The following is a 16,202-nucleotide window of genomic DNA, read 5'->3' on the forward strand; positions in this document are numbered from 1 at the left end:
CGTATAATGACGATAAACGTCATTCTCTTTTCATTCTAGATCAGCAAGATCCCTAATAGCTAATCTTCTAAAAGCCTAAGTGTTGTGTTGGTGGTGACGTTTCGTGATCGATTGTCCCCTCTGCATCCTTTTAATGGTACGGTCCGTTGCCTAGGTGCTGGTAGAAGCCAATTTACACTGCCAAGCCTGTCCACAGCCGTCCGTATTTACTCTAAAAGGTTCGTAGAACTTTAACTTTGCATTATGTGCTCAGCTTTACCGCCTCGGAGAAGTTAGGGTTAAGTAGGAGTCTTAAGATATCACAGAGTCTATCTTTTGCTGCCAAGCGGCCAGTGGTAAAAGCTATGGCTACCGTTAGCGAGCTAGCGTTAGCTCAATGTGAAGTATGCCTTGGTAAGTTTGGAAAGAACTTTGCTAACTAGCATCGTGGGAAGTCACATCTGTCTGTTTTCGTTGTGTAATATCTTACTAAAACAGCTTGTCTTGGTTAACACATCTGTGATTGTTACATATCTCTGACTGGAGATCTTGCCAAAAGAAATATAAAAATCCCCGTTTGCTCCTCGTCGTCAGACATTTTGGAAAGAAAGGTTAGCCGGGAAAAAAAGATGTTTTTTTTAACAAAATTAAATGATCCTTGTCTATTATTGGGAAGACACTTGCATTGTTTTTATTGCAGGGAATTTTCATAGATCTCCCTGCTCCATGAAATCTTCCTAAATGTTGGAGAGGAAGCTTAGGGCTAGATGTGTTATCCTTACCATTTAAGGAAACAGCAGATAAAATAGCTCACCAGTTTGGAGTTTTGCATAGCCTCGGGTGATGCAATGTGTGTCAGCTGTTAAAATGCATGTGCCTGTAGTAGGTAGATAATCTCTAAGCTTATGACTGCCTGTCCTACCTGGCAGCACTGTTCTAAAGAATCGCGTCTTTCACAGAGCGGACATGAGATACTGGATGGATTACTCCAGCAATGTGAGTGCTGAAGTTTGAGGATCTGCTGATCTCTGGCGCATCGTTGGAGCCTGAGTTAGCAGAAATGTTGTGTGGGATCAGTACTTCGACTGATGGAGATAAAATTCATCCCTTACAGACGCTGCTGTGCCAAACTTAATTTGTAACGATGGATAATAAAGAGGTAACACAGCATTGGCTACTTTTGAGATACACTAGACCTATCTGCTATGCTCCTATGTGCTGGCCAATGTAACTTTTCTTCAACTATGAAAACACTGTACCTAAACTGGTTTTGGTGGCAAATAAATCTTGCACGCACAATCACCAAATTTCTGATCTTTTAACCATTTAGTCCGCGATAGCATAGACCAGGTGGTGCAATGTTTGACTACAACAAGTACATGAGACCTGATACCCAACCTGTGACAATATGCAAGATGTTGTTGGAGCCGTGACAGCTCCCAGAGTAGTATGCAGTTTGCATGACTGCTGGCTCCAGTTACCAGCCCTACAACGTACAGTGTTGAATTCTGCAACATGTGTTCAATGTCACATCATTGAACCGTGTGCCACTGCAAAAAGATATACCATTGTTCATTATGCTTAGTCTTGTAGTTAGCTAGCAGGAAAACTGTATAGAAAAATACTCAAAATGTAAAACCTTTTCACTCTTACTTAAGTAACACTGGAGTTGAATAAACATTAGCAAACAAAGAATTATAATACCCAAAGCTGCATATGCAACGGCAAGATGACTGGAAGGAGTGTACATGTATAAATTCTTAAAAGCTGCAGGTAAACATTGCATTAAAAAATATGATAACTGGACCTTCTCCGGACCTTCAGGTGTTGACGGAGCTGGACAAGATTTCTAGGCGGCTCCAGGAGGATGGCTTATCGCCAGGGGCCAGTGGAGAAGAGAAGCAGTGCCACCTTTGGCAGCAGCTTCTCAACAGTGAAGCGAAGCTTCATGCAGCTACCCAAGAGGTGCAGACCCTACGTGTGCAGCAAGCCAATGAGATGAAGGAGGTGAGACTCTCCTTTGTTGTTTTATTTGACCAACTTTCATCATAGAGTGAGCCAATGATGTGTAATGAAACGCCCAAAAAAACAGTCTAAAAAGAACGTGTCACTTTTCACATGAAGTACAATCATGAACATGTGCGGGACACATCAGTGTCACAGCTAAATTACACTGCAATTATTTTTGTCTATCAGCTGGAGAGCTATGTTGCACATATTCGTGGGCTGTTAGAAGAGCGAGAGGGCCTGGCTGCAGAATATGAAAGACACAATGAACAGCTGCAGCATGAACTTCACCAGATTCAACACCAGCTGGGTGAATTTTTCACAACTGTAGTACAATGTGTTGGGCATTTTTTCCTTTGGGCTATACCCTAGCTTTGCTTACCAGTGGAAATGTACTTTGTAATTACTATGTTGCTGTAGAGCATCATTTGTTCGTATGTGGGTTTTTTTTATAATTGTACATGACAAACTGCTGACCAGAAGAAAACCCTCCTTTCTTCTAGAGAGTCAGAGCAAGGAGTTGGCAGAGATGCTGGCTCAGGAGGACCTGGTGGAGATGGGATTGACCAGCCCCAGTGAGATAGTGGCCTATTTACTGGTGGAGAGGGCCACACTGCTGGAAAGGTTGGAGGCTACTGAGAGGAGACTGGAAAGTCAGAGTCTCAGTGTTAACTTGAAGGAAGTTGACCACCAGGTAAAGAGCTGACCTACGTAAATCAAAGGCTTTATTTGGATGTCAGTTATCTCGTGGGACCAACGTAATTTTGAAATGTTTTGAGAGCTAATAGAGTAAAATAGTATGCCCAAAGGCTTCATGCTTGTAGTGAAAAGCAATGGTTAAAGCTAACACGTGCAAAGACTGTATGTGTATGTAAAATGCTAAGTAAGGCCTTGTCTCTTTGTGACATTTGGACAGGAGTTTATTTGCCATATGAGGGGGGATGACCTGAGACAGCAAAAGGAGGATCTCCAGAAGACCTTCAATAACGCAGTGAAGGTGAAGTGGCGTTCATTTTGCCCTGGCTGAGATCCATGTCCGAATAGTGTTTGTTGTGAGTGTGTATACAGTGGTTTTTCCTCTCAGCAGTGCTCATCCCAGAGTCCGTGGAAGAAGCTGTTTGGCCTTCGCAGGTCTGGTCAGAGCAAGCACAGTATTAACCCTGTAGGTCTCCACTTTATAGCTTATGCTAAGTAATTTAACAGTGGTATCATGATAAAGAGCCAAACTTCACCGGCTTGTTTCAGAGGGCCACTGCTTTTTGAAATGTTTTCCACATTAATAATATACCTTGTTATCTGCATGACTGCTGTGCTGCAGAGCATTTCACTAATACATCTATAAATGCATTTTTTAAGGGTGTCCCTGGTTCTTAATGGTTACAAAACATTTGACTGTCTGCGTGGACCTTTGCTGCATGTCATACCCTCCTCTCACCTCAACAATTTCCTGTCTACTGTGGCTGTCACAAAAAAAAACTGATTTAAAGAACATAATTTATCATAGGGCAGTGATGGCATAACACAGGTAACAGCATGTGCACTTTTGGTCTTCCTGGTCTCTCTGTGCAGGTGAATGCTGGGATATAAATATATACTTAATTTCCCCATCTTTGTTCCAGGCCTGCAGAGATGATTACTCGCAGTCTGAAAATGCATGTCTCTAACAATTGCATGTTGGGTCCATGCATCTCCAGTCTACCATTCCTACCATTTTTCTTTCCTCCCCTTTCTCCTACTCCAGTTGTTAATCCCTTATTTCCTGTACATCAGGCCCACAGTGAGGAGATTTCCCAAGAGCGAAATGAGCGTCAGCGACTGGAACGGGACTTAGAAGAAGCATCCCGGAGGCTGGCGATGGCTCATCAGGATATCCGCAGACTCACTAATGAACTGGATGCTGCCAAAAACAACAACCCAGACCCAAGCGGTATGTTGCAGTTACAGTATGGTCCTAAATTTCTGCCCTGCACACACATCCTATTAACCTTTCCAGTGTTTAAAGTCAGCATAACAGTAGCTTTGATGTCTTCCCCTAATGAAATGTCAGTTACCTGTTATTTATACCCATAGATTTTGGTAACATACCTCATCTTTGACTTTACTGAATGTTAATATGAATAGACACAAATTGGCACCAAGCATATTTGTGGTCCACAGAATTAAAAATGTGCTTTTAATCTCAGGATCTGAGCTTCAGGGAACCGTCCAAGAAGTAGAGAACCTGAGGAAGGAAGTGGAAAATCTTAAACACTCTGGTGAGACAGATTGATGGAAACTTTTCAGATGTTTGTTTTTTTTTTTTTTTTAAACTATTTTTAAATTTAGGTGGACAAAAAAATCACTATGTAGATATTTTGTATCTCAGTATAAACTGTGCTTGTTTAGTTTTGCTTGTATTTAATCTGTATTCATAGGAAAAATAAGGATAATGTAAAAACTTTACTCATCTAGTAAATTGTTTATTTTTTATTCTTTTAGATTTAATACATTTTAAGACTTTAGTCACTGTTAGAGAGAAGCTACTTGTAATTCTACAACACTGGAGTAAAAAAAAAATCATTATATAAATGTTACAAATATTTCCCCTTTGCCTGATATTCAGTTCAGTGACTGCAACATAATTCGTACACCACTATGCTTGACAGTTGCTATGAGGTGTTTGTGCTGGTCTGCTGTGTTGCTTTTCACCAAACGGGGTGCCATGCATTATGGCCAGGCATCTTTACTTTAGTCTCATCTGGGCAGTTTTTTCAGAAGTTTTGCGCTGTTTGCAAACCTAAGCCGTGCCCTTTTCTTTTTTAGATAGAAGAGACTTTCTCTTGGCAGTCCTTCTAAATCACCATATCATGTTCAGCCATTTTTTAACTGTGCTGTCATGAACTTTAACATTTAAAATGCTAAATGAGGCCTGTAGAGTCTGAGTTGTAGCTCTTGGGTTCTTTTGAATTTCTCAGAACATTGCATGGTCAGACCTCGGGGTGAATGACTGGCATTGTTTTAACACATACCTGCTCCAGAGCAGAAAAAACAGCTACTCTTGCTGCTTCCTTGTCTCAAGAGGTTTCCACAATCTGTGCCTCTGCATATTTGATTTGGCAGATTTTTATACCGCTCCTCATGCAACCCTCAGGGGATTTGTATCCTCTCCTTAGATCAAACTGGGCATCTATGACTTGTTAGACAAATATGTAAACCACTATTACTATGGCTATACTGCAAACTGCCAAAACCTTCTGCTTTTATAGGGATGATCACATTTGCTGATCACCGGCATTTTAATCTCACATTAATACATTTTTCACTCCACAGATGTGATGAAGTTGCAGCAGGCTAAAGAGCAAAATGACAAACTAGATGCTGAGAACAGAGCTCTGAGGGACAGAGTGCGTATTTTGGAGTCAGAGAAGAAAAATCTCCTTGACCAGGTTAGTATTTACAGAACATACCTATTAATTTATTATAACAAAATGAATAAAATAAGTTATGATAGAAGCTTGGCACTGACTGGTGTTGTATTTTTTTTTTTCACTTGGCAAAGAATGATGCAGCCAAAGAAGATAGAAAAGATAAAAGTGTTTGCAGTGACCAACAAAACAATCTGTCTGCTTTATCAGCTCAAGAAAAAGACCACATTCACAAACGGTAAAAACTTGAATTCCTGGATAATTACATTATGATGGGTATTCACAATCTGCTCTCTCTGGCTGTTTAATTGTAATTTATTGACGGTTAGGTGTCAAGAGGCTGTGGAAGATGGGCTTGTGCAGGTGAAAGACCTGCAGCGACAACTGCAGAGGCTACGCAAGGAACATGAAGAGCTGGAGGAGAGGAACGAGGAGCTGGAGGCCTTGCTGGGGGAAGCCCAGAATGCTAGCAAAGAGGAGAGGCATCGACATGAGGGAGAACTCGAGGGCCTGCGAAGAAGGGTACTTATCAGAACTGGTTCAAATATCAAATATCAAACTCATTTTACATTGTGGGCCACAAACAGCCTGTAAAAACAAATGTGTAAAATTACAGAAAAAGTTCTGGTAGCCCATTGTCCAGACTGTCATGTAATTATAAAACACATTTTTTGTTAATTCACAGAATTTTTTTTAACCATGGACCTGTTGTAAAAAAACAAACAAACAAACCAACAAAAAAAACATATGCTTCTATAATAGTGTGTGTGTGTGTGTGTGTGTGTGTTTGTGTGTGTGTGTGTGTGTGTGTGTGTGTGTGTGTTCCTGTCTAGCTGTCTTTGTGAGGACTGAAATCTGCATTCTACCATACTTGTGAGAACCAACAGTCACTTGTGAGGACACACAACCCGGTCCTCACAAATTTGAAGGCATTTAAAGGCATTTTTGAGGCTCAAAATGTGGTTTTAGTGTCAGGGTTACAATTAGGTTATGGTTAGGTTTAGGGTAAGGGGCTAGGGCAGGGGTGGGCAATTCCAGGCCTCGAGGGCCGGTGTCCTGCAGGTTTTAGATCTCACCTTGGGTCAACACACCTGAATCACATGATTAGTTCGTTACCAGGCCTCTGGAGAACTTCTGGACATGTTGAGGAGCTAATTTAGATCAGCTGTGTTGGTTCAAGGACACATCTAAAACCTGCAGGGACACCGGCCCTCGAGGCCTGAAGTTGCCCACCCCTGGGCTAGGGAAAGCATTATGTCAATGAAGGTCCTCACTAAGATAGCTGAAAGGGGTTGTGTGTGTGTGTGTGTGTGTGTGTGTGTGTGTGTGTGTGTGTGTCTATTTGTCTGTCTGTCTTTGCCACACCAGTTCTGGCTCCAGACCTTATGTTTGACACCCCTGCACCAGAAACTCTAAAGAAAGCTGTTTTCACAGTCATTAATTACTAATGGCAGTTTACTATAGTTTAGTTACAGATTTACCTAATGACTAATAGTCTTACATTTCTATGCAGATCACAAACCTGGAGGCAGAGATAAAGAAGCAGAAAACCCAAGAGAAAATGTTGCAGAATGGAGAAGAGGTCAAAACCACCGAATCCTACTTAAAGTTGGTAAGAAATGCCCTTTAATCATTACACAACAATGTGCGGTAAGAATGCAGTAGCCGTGGAGGTCACAAATTTAAATGAGTAACTAAGGTAAAGCTCACTACAAAGTACAAAGGGGGTGCGAGTTATGATGTGACATGAATAACTTTTTTGTTTGTTTTTATGCAGTATGTCTGTTTCTGTGTTCTTGTCCCACCATATATGAAGCACCTAAGGAACAGTGGTCAAGAGAGCCTGGCTATGCTTGAGGCTCGTCTGACTGAGGAGAAAGACTGGAGGAAACAGCTGGAGTTGGACCTCAGTGCTGCACAGGCTGCCCTGAAGAAAGAGAAAGAGGTAAAAACTAGACTTTCGCTTTGTGTGAAATACAGAACAGAAACGCCACACGTACACAGAAATTCAATTTAGGACTGATGCAAAGAGTTATGGTTGTATTTTCAGAATGTTTTTAACAATGTTACAAACTAAATGCCACACAGTTACCACGTGTATTCTTTGGGTGTTATTCTTTGGTTCTTTACACCAAAGGCTTTGCAGATAAGTGAGCGAGAGCGAAACAAACTGAGACTTGAGAACAACAGCCTTCATATAGAATGCCAACAGGGGAAAACACTCATCAAGAGTCTCACTCAAGTCAAGGTGGAAAAAACACTTCTGGAAGAAAAGGTTTGTTAATTTTTCATTTTAAACATAATGAAACGGTCACAGTCTTTCTTCAGAGGAAAATGGTTATAGACTAGAAACATTTTGGCAGAAATAGGCCTTTGGTGTAAATGGTTTAAAAAGTAAAAATACCTTGCACACAATACAGCTTTAGAGTATATGAAAACAGGTGTGTGTATAATACTAAAATATCTTGACTCCTAATTAATTAAATAAGTTTACCAATGAGTCTAATAAATCCCAGATAAAATCAAAAAGCTCAAGTGCAAGTGTGCTGTTAAGTTTGTAGGCGTCTTCACTGTGTTTAAGTGGTGAATGGACAGAAATTTTAAAAAGCACTACAGAGAGACTGGGGATTTCTTTATTTAATTATTCAAGTTTTATTTATGATTATGGATATATGGGACATTCATTGGGGGCAAGAAATGAAGGAGAAAATTTGGAAGCATAAACAGAGAAACTTGAAGCGGCTTTGGGATTTCTGAAAGACACCCTTCTCTTTCAAATCTGACTTTATGAACTAGCTCTTTACACCCTTGCAGGATGATAACCACTGTATATGCAGGCTATTATGCATATGATAAAATAACAAACTGATATTTGTGTTCTTTGTATTTACTCTATTAAAAAGAGAACATTTCTTGACTAGAATTCCACTGGTTATCATATGAAACAAAAGATTTTCCAGCTTCAAATTGACTGGTTCATGATTATTAGGTAATACAAAATTATAGCATATTAAACAAACTTCAGACTCTTAGCATTAACATAAGGTATTTCTGACACTGAAAATTAGAAGTACATTTATTAACTATTCTCCAAATAATGTACTTATTTTACAAGACTTTCGTGCAGGGCTGTACATTACGTGTCAGTATAAATATGTCAGTATGAATTTATAGCATGCATTAGTTTGACATTTACACCCCCCAACTTGAGTTTCTCATCACCTTACTGTCTTTAACTCTGTGGCTGTCAGGTCTCCCAGATGGAGCGTGCCTATAGCAGACTCCAGGGAGAGCTGCAGTGCTACAAAGACAGTAAGCAGACCCAAGAAGAGATGAAGGAAAACATGCTACACGTCAGCCAGCTGCAGGAACAAGCTGACCGGCTTACTGCTGAACTTAGCAGCCTCCAGACAGCACACAACAGCCTGAGGTTGTTTTTTAGTTCCAGTCCTACAATAAGATAAGATATTTTATTCATTGCATATTTGGGAAATTCAAATAATATATAGTACATGTATGGTATTTATGAGATGTGGATTGAAGTGGATCATTGTTGGATGAGAACTGATATCACTGCCTCAGTTGTTACTTGTACCTTTTTTCATAGTCAGTGATGAGATAAGACTGGAACATTGTAGCTTACTTACTTTGCATATATGTGAATATTTCCCAGAGATGAGATGGCTTCTGAGCGGATGCAGACTGCAGAGCTACAGGCCAGGTTAAGCTCTAGTGTTCAGGAGAAGCTAGCAGCAGAGGGCAAACAGGAGAGATTGGAGCTGGAGATCCAGCGCCTCGTTAAGCAGCTTCAGTGGCACCAAGACCAACTATCCACCACGAAGGAAGTGCTTGGCAGCAGCCAGAAGCCTGAACTGCACATAGCTCATTTTGAACCTAGAGTCAGTCCAGTGGAAAACCGCAGAGAAGAGTGCGTGGCTCAGGTAACTGGATTGGTTTCTTTAGGTGGGTTAGGGTAAATGGGGTATTTCTTATGCCAGAACTATAGAAGATGGATATAAATGTTTTCACTGCCTTCTTTGGGGCAGGAGCTGAGTGATCTACAGAATAAGCTAGAGAAGGAGCGGCAGCAGGGTCTTGAGCACAAAATGGCCCTCGAGGCTCAGGTCAATGAAGCCCAGGCACATATTAAGGTACATATGAAAAACAAAAATCTATTCTGTAGGTTTATTATGTAACTGGCTCTTTATTGCTATAATTGTCATACTGTAGCAGCTGCATTAGCCTTTATGCTTTAAGCAGCTGACATCTTAATATTCTTATTAATTAGCAACTTCAGCAATCTTACTGAAAGACAGAAAGCCGGAATTTTATGGCAGTCTACCTCTCTTTTGTATTATAGTAATAATAATGATAAAAGTAATAATGTTGTAATTATTTTCATCATTAACACAGAAGCTTCAGATGGCCTTCTTTCACTAATGTTCCATTAAAATTACAGAAGTTGACTATCTCTGTTCATTTGCTAAATCAGCATAAACATGAACACTGACAACAGTGTCCATCTTTAGTCCCAAGATTCGGTGCTGAAGCAGAAGACAGAAGAAGCTAAACAAATGAAGCAAGACCTGCAGAGGGCCCAGAGCCTGTTTACCTCAGCGGAGAAAGAGTTACGCTATGAGAAAGAGAAGAACTTGGACCTGAAGAGACACAACACGCTGCTGGATCAGGAAAAACTCAAGGTGAGTATTCCCTGAAACCCTCGGTTTATCACTTAATTTACTTAGCACTTCCTCATCTTCATTCCACTGTTAAGAGATGTCTAAATAGGAAGCGATTCACAGCAACATGACGGCCAAAGACCGCTGGATGATTTTAAAGTGATGATGGGAAAAATAACCACAAATGAAGTGACTACTGTGTTAGCAAATAATACTGTAGATTGACATATGAAACTGGTAACTACATAGGAGTGTTACTTGGGCGATCATAACCTGAAATCTTCGTTATCAACCAACCATCAGCAGCAAGGTGATGCGCGACATGCAGATCACTTTCTGTGTGGACAACCCTCACTTGAGCTACTAGATACTTATATTAACTTATGAACAAATGTGTAACTGCAATCAACATGTAAATGAACACTCAACATCTTTTTTTTGTTTGTTTGTTTTTTTACATCTGCTGTCCTCCCACATGTTTTCTCAGCTTAGTGCAGAAGTGAAGCAGGTCCAGACAAAGCTGGTACAGATGGAGCAGAAAGTCACTGGTCAGGCGGCCGAGTGTGAACATCAGCAGCAGAAAATCAGGCAATTGGAGCTGGAACTGGCTCGTAGCTCCGCAAACCGCAATGCCACTACTAGTCTGCAGGGGGACCTCCAGGCTGAGAGGGCACGACTCATCGCTGCTGACAAGAAGGTTAGCATAACTGTAAAGACTCTAGTCCGGTGTGAAATCTGGATCGCCTGGTTTGTCAGTGTGTCAACTGTTATTAAAGGCTCCAAGTGGTTTTATTCAACAGTTATGTTATTCTTGCTGTAGTTGTTCTTATCAGTGAAATAACCAGTGACACCATACTGAGCGCTTAATGGAATATCCAGTCTATGACATGTTTTGGTCCTAAGCAAATGAAGTTAATGCTTTTCTGAACATTGAGTAAGATGAAGAAGCGGTTGCAGTCAACATTATTTGCGAACATTGTGGAGTATTTTTTGTTTGTTTTACATCATAAGGAAATCCTGACATATTTTGTTGATGGGTGTAAAGTTAGGAGCTTGTGTTTTTGAGCAAAACCTGTGGTTCTGTTGTGGTTTGGAAGGTCCTGGAACTACAACAGCAGCTTAAGTCTGTCCAGCACCAGCTGCGTGTGGAGGAAGCTCGTGCAGGCGAGACCAACCGCTTGGAGAGGGAAAGCAGGGATCTATCTGACGCCTTGTTAGCTCTGAGAGCCCAGCAGCAGGAAGAGCACATCACCAGGTTCCACAAAGTGCAGCACAGCTGACACTGTCCTTTTTCCTTCACCTGCTTTTTAAGAGCTTTGAATAGTCTTTTTTTTTTTCTTCTTCTTCTTCCGGTCTCCTCTCAGGAAGCTGTTAGAACAGCGCGAGGAGGAGCTGCAGCAACAGGTTCGCTCCTTGAGGCATAAGGAGGCCTCATTGACCAGGACAAATGCAGAGCTCAGCCACCGTGTCCAGCAGCTGGACACCCGTCTATCCGTCCTGGAGGCTGAGCTTAGCAATGCTAGAGAGGAGGTGAGGAATGGTGTACCGTGCTTCCTAAGATCTGCTGTGGCACTTGAGGTCTCATTGAACTGAAAGTTTTCCCTGAAAAGTGACAGTCAAAACATACACCCATTCCAAGTTTGCTACACGCCTTAAAAGGAGTGTGTTATTAAGTGTCTTGTTTGTTTGTTTTTTAAGGCGCCCTGCTGACAGCCCAAATCAAACATTGTTTGCGCAGTATGTATCTTCTGTCACTTCCTCTGTTTTCGAGCTAAGATTTCAATCCTTTGCTGCAAACCAGAAAGTTTTTCAGAGGAATGCGTACTCAGTTTTGACAGTAAGCTGCTATACAGGGCACATTTAACCTATTAAGTACATTATTTAAGATTGCTTAATTGCTGACAGATATACAAAAAAAATCTATCATATTGCAAGAAGTTTGCTGTCAGCGCTTCACTGTGTTTAACACGATTGTACATTTTATGCACTTGTAATATCTGTTGAAATGTATATGTTCTGTAGGGAAAGGACAGCCAGGCGTCACGTCAAAAGCTGCAGGAGGAGCTGTTGGCCAGTCAGCAGGATTGTAAAGGACTGCAGGATGAGCTGCAGCAGGTTCTCCTCCAACTCGACGTGCATGTCAGGTTAGATGCATCTAACAACCATAATATAAAATAAAGTAAATGGTAATTAGGTTACATTAACCTTTTGCCTTTCTTGCTCTCAATCGCCTCTGCTCCACCAACCAGAAAGTACAATGAAAAACAGAGTCAACACAAGACCAAACTGCGTCAGGCTAAGCTGGTGTTTCTAAAGTCAACCGAACAGAGAGACAGCACCATCCAGAAACTGGAGAATGATCTCGAGCTTGCTTCCATGCTTTCTCAGAAGGTCACACATGAAGCAGAATGCTGACTCCTAAATATTCCTGAAGAGATGTGAAGCACTGTAGAAAAGTGTTCTTCAAAATCTGTTTTCATTCATTTTTCTCTTGTCTTCTGAATTGTGATAGGACAAAGAGAGGATCCAGTTAGTGATGGAAGTCAATGAGAAGCTTTTGGAGGAGAAGAGAGAACTGGTGCAGAAGATAATTGAGGCCGAGGAGATGGGCAGCAAGGCCACGAAGACCGCCTCAACAGTCCAATATAGGTATCCTCAGTCACTGTTTACACATGTACATGATGCAGAACAGTATGAATATTACTCTTTTAATTATTTCAACCAGAAGTATAAAATACTATTTGTTAACTTCATTAGTTGCATAATGCAGTGCTAAGAAATCACATTTACTTGTACATATATTGAGATGGTTGGAAAGCTTTATATTTAGTATTTAACACAACAGAATCATGTTTTTTAGTTGTTAGCCTGAATGTTTTTGTAACTAAAGATGTGAAGAATATGTTGGAAAAATTATTGTGAAGTTGTGAGTGAATGCTGTGAACATTATTGTGTTCAAGGGTTAACCTCTTAGAAGTGGAAAACAAACAACTGCAGGACGAAACCTTGAAACTCTCCAATCAAGTCAGTTCTTTAGAGCGTGCTCTGAGGAATGTCCAGTCACTCTACAGCATGGAGGTAGCTCTTTATACATCTTTATGTTGTTGCAATATTTTTCTATACTCATATTAAAAATGACAGGATTGCCATTTCACTAAATGACTGGTGTTTTTTTTTTTTTTTTTTTTTTATAAAAGAAGAATAAAAAAACTGTAAAAATGTTTCTCATCTCACTGTATTAAAAAAAATATGTTGGCATGCTTGCTAATACATTTTAAATGATCAACAGAATGCCAGAAAAATGCTTCCCACTGATGCTCTCACTGACAGCATCCTACATACGTCTGCACTAAGGTAAGACAACTTTAAGAGAACAGCTTGCTGACCTAAAATATTGATTGATATTTGTAATTTGGGCAATTTTCATATCATCTGTGGTTTGTCATCAGTTTGACGTCAGGTTCTGGTAACAAACTGGGCGTCCTGGATGCAATCTGTCGGGTGAAGGTGGACGATGGTGTGCTGGCAGATGGCACCCGGACACCTTTCACCATACACCAACCTTCAGAGCAGGGATACCTGAATCTCACTTCCCCATTGATTCCTCTAGCCTCTGCCAAAGGGGCGGAGGAGAGCTCTAAAAGCAGTGACCCGGTATAAGAAATGGTACGATGTCTGTCTTCATCTACAGGGAAAAATCTGTGTAGAAGTAATGAATATATATTATATATAGAATCCAAATTATCCTTGTTAAAAGAGTAATAATGAAAGGGAGCTTCCACTACATTTCTGCTCAGGACGGTGTCTACGTTTGATGTGTTAGCAGGTTCTTCTTTGGCTGGGAGGTACATGTGTATATATCAAGTCAGATTTTGGACGAGGGAAAATTTGGGGGGTTTGTAAAAAAACAAAAAATGCCTGTGCTAGTGTCAATACGATATTTTTATTACATATTTTCAAGGGGCATTATCTAAAAGGAGATTTGACTTGGTAGCTGAAGAAGTGAATCGATTTTGTAAAAAAATCTTAAGCCGTCTAAATATTTAAAATCACATTAGTGCTTTTCATGCTAATGCAGTGAATGTCTCTTCATGAGGAATATTTGAATGGTACTAGTTTAAACTGAGCACTTTACAAGATGTTTAACTCGTGTTTACATTTGGGGAAAGTGTGGGATATTAAAGGTATGCATTTTCCCCAATTAAATTTAACCTTGGCAGTGTTCTGATGCCGGTGAGTGCGAGCGTGTGCTGGTGGATGGTGCCCGGACACTTTTCTCCACACACCAACCATCAGGGATACCCGAGTCTCTCTTCCACATTGATTCCTCTAGTCTCTACCAAAGGCACAGAGGTGATAGTAATGAATGTTTCAAAGACATTTTAAAAAGAATAAGCATTTTTACAAATGTAAAAAAAATCGTACTCATTTCATATCAACCATAAAGACAGACTCAAGATAGACAAGGCGGACTCACTTTTTCGTTTAATAAGAGATTGCCATACACTGAAAGTAAATACTGGACTCTGTTCAGAGATGAGTACTTGCTACAATCAGTGCTTTATTTACTATTTATAGTTTTATTTTAGTCTGCAAAGTCACACAATTCCAGGCATTTTTTTCCTCTTTTTTTACACTTTTTTTCTGTTCTCCAAGGACCCGCTGTTTAAGGTATTTGTGCTTTAGTCACAAAGATGATCAGCAGTAAGACTTTAGCCATTTGCACATGGTATTAAATACAGGTTTTGTATCCACCGTTATACAGTGTCTTTGGTTTTGTCTTCAACGTGCCTGAAATGACGAAGTGTGAATACATCTGATAACAAAAACGACATGGGAACAATGAGATGTAGTCAATAAGAAACTTTCACTCCTGTTGTATTTGTACAAATGCATTTTTAAAAAAAGCTATTTTCATAAATAAAGACTGATAAATAAACAATGCTTTTTGTTTGTTTTTTTATTTCCCCTACATCTCAATGTGCACTGTTGTGACTTAGCGAAGGATGCAAAGCTGCTTTAATTTTACACTGATAACATTGAGTTTAACATCTCTGGAGTTGTTTTTTTGTATTTGTAATGAATGAAAATATATGAAATATTTTAGAATGAAATTACTGCTATTACCATCTGCTTTTTAATAAAGTTGCTCAGGAGAGTTTTCACTGTAATTGTTGCCTGACATGCATTAGCTTTAAATCCTCGTTGAGCAACAATATTATTATAACTGCATATTATGCATTTCACACTTCTCATCTGTGTGGGTATCAGTGTAAAAACCAAAAACAGGAAAAAATACTCAAAAAGCATATCAATCATATTTGATTTTTTTATTGTGGTTTGCTTTATGTTTTTTTGCTGTAACTCGACAACAAGGCGAAGTATGGTATCAAATTGATACCATAGGTGTATCTACTAGAAAATCGTTGAATCTCAGTATCTTCCCCCTTAAAGGTCAGAGGTCAAGTGTTCTGAAAATCTTGTGATTGCAAAAACTTGAGAACAAGGCGATGTAGGATTTTGAAATATAATAGGTGTGTCTACTAGGAGGCTGAGGGGGTAGCACTGGCAGATGCCAGTATTTTTATAATTTATAAAGATATAGAAATAACTTTAAGAGGGTCTCTTGGAAATTTTCCATTCAAATCAATTTAAAGCTGTTTGTCGTTTTATCATTGGAGAAGAAATTCTGTCATAATCCTTAAATTATGATATGTTTTGAACTCAGTTTTGTAAATAAGAACAAAATAATAATTTTATATTTTTATTGTTTGGATGAAAGAGTTCTAAAGTTACTGTTTAGGGTGGGTGTGGTCCTTTTCAAAACTCTTTCCCTTAAAAAAAAATATATATAAATAAAATGCACAGAATCCTATTTAGTATTATGCATGTGTGGAGGTTTTATGTTGACATGATAGTGAATAAACTGTATTGCAATACCTGTTTTAAGTTCTTAAATCTTTCCTCCAAATAGCACTAAACAGATACTGAAATGCATGTTACACAATAAAAATGAAACTGAAAAAAAGAAAAAGTAGTTGAAACTAAAATCAAATGAACAATCTGATCTAAATAAATGATCTAAAAAGTACAAATAAAAGGAGCATTAATGTTAAATAAAGTATTAACAAGC

The 16,202-nt window shown here is 39.6% G+C and overlaps 1 protein-coding gene across 7 annotated transcripts; it reads left to right on the forward strand.

Annotated features, from left to right (window-relative positions):
* Positions 1–106: 106 nt before the first annotated feature.
* Positions 107–15,005, forward strand: ccdc30 (coiled-coil domain containing 30). Of its 7 annotated transcripts, none has more exons than XM_080900033.1 (28): positions 107–218; positions 939–1,138; positions 1,804–1,986; positions 2,176–2,296; positions 2,490–2,680; positions 2,903–2,983; positions 3,071–3,148; positions 3,757–3,913; positions 4,170–4,241; positions 5,296–5,411; positions 5,525–5,628; positions 5,720–5,912; positions 6,904–7,002; positions 7,207–7,335; positions 7,528–7,665; positions 8,642–8,820; positions 9,064–9,331; positions 9,437–9,541; positions 9,920–10,090; positions 10,557–10,766; positions 11,167–11,324; positions 11,434–11,599; positions 12,092–12,213; positions 12,319–12,460; positions 12,582–12,718; positions 13,030–13,147; positions 13,359–13,423; positions 13,519–15,005. In XM_080900033.1, the coding sequence occupies exons 2-28, from the start codon at positions 1,124–1,126 to the stop codon at positions 13,727–13,729; spliced, it is 3,729 nt and encodes a 1,242-aa protein (XP_080756159.1). In that variant the 5' UTR covers positions 107–218; positions 939–1,123; the 3' UTR covers positions 13,730–15,005. The 7 variants fall into 7 exon arrangements, with proteins under 7 accessions (XP_080756159.1, XP_080756161.1, XP_080756163.1 ...); XM_080900035.1 differs by having other exon boundaries at positions 3,074–3,148; XM_080900034.1 differs by lacking the exon at positions 107–218 and adding an exon at positions 243–393.
* Positions 15,006–16,202: the final 1,197 nt, after the last annotated feature.

This window comes from Rhamphochromis sp. 'chilingali' (assembly GCF_963969265.1).
Source record: "Rhamphochromis sp. 'chilingali' genome assembly, chromosome: 12".
In the NCBI taxonomy this organism is placed as follows: domain Eukaryota; kingdom Metazoa; phylum Chordata; class Actinopteri; order Cichliformes; family Cichlidae; genus Rhamphochromis; species Rhamphochromis sp. 'chilingali'.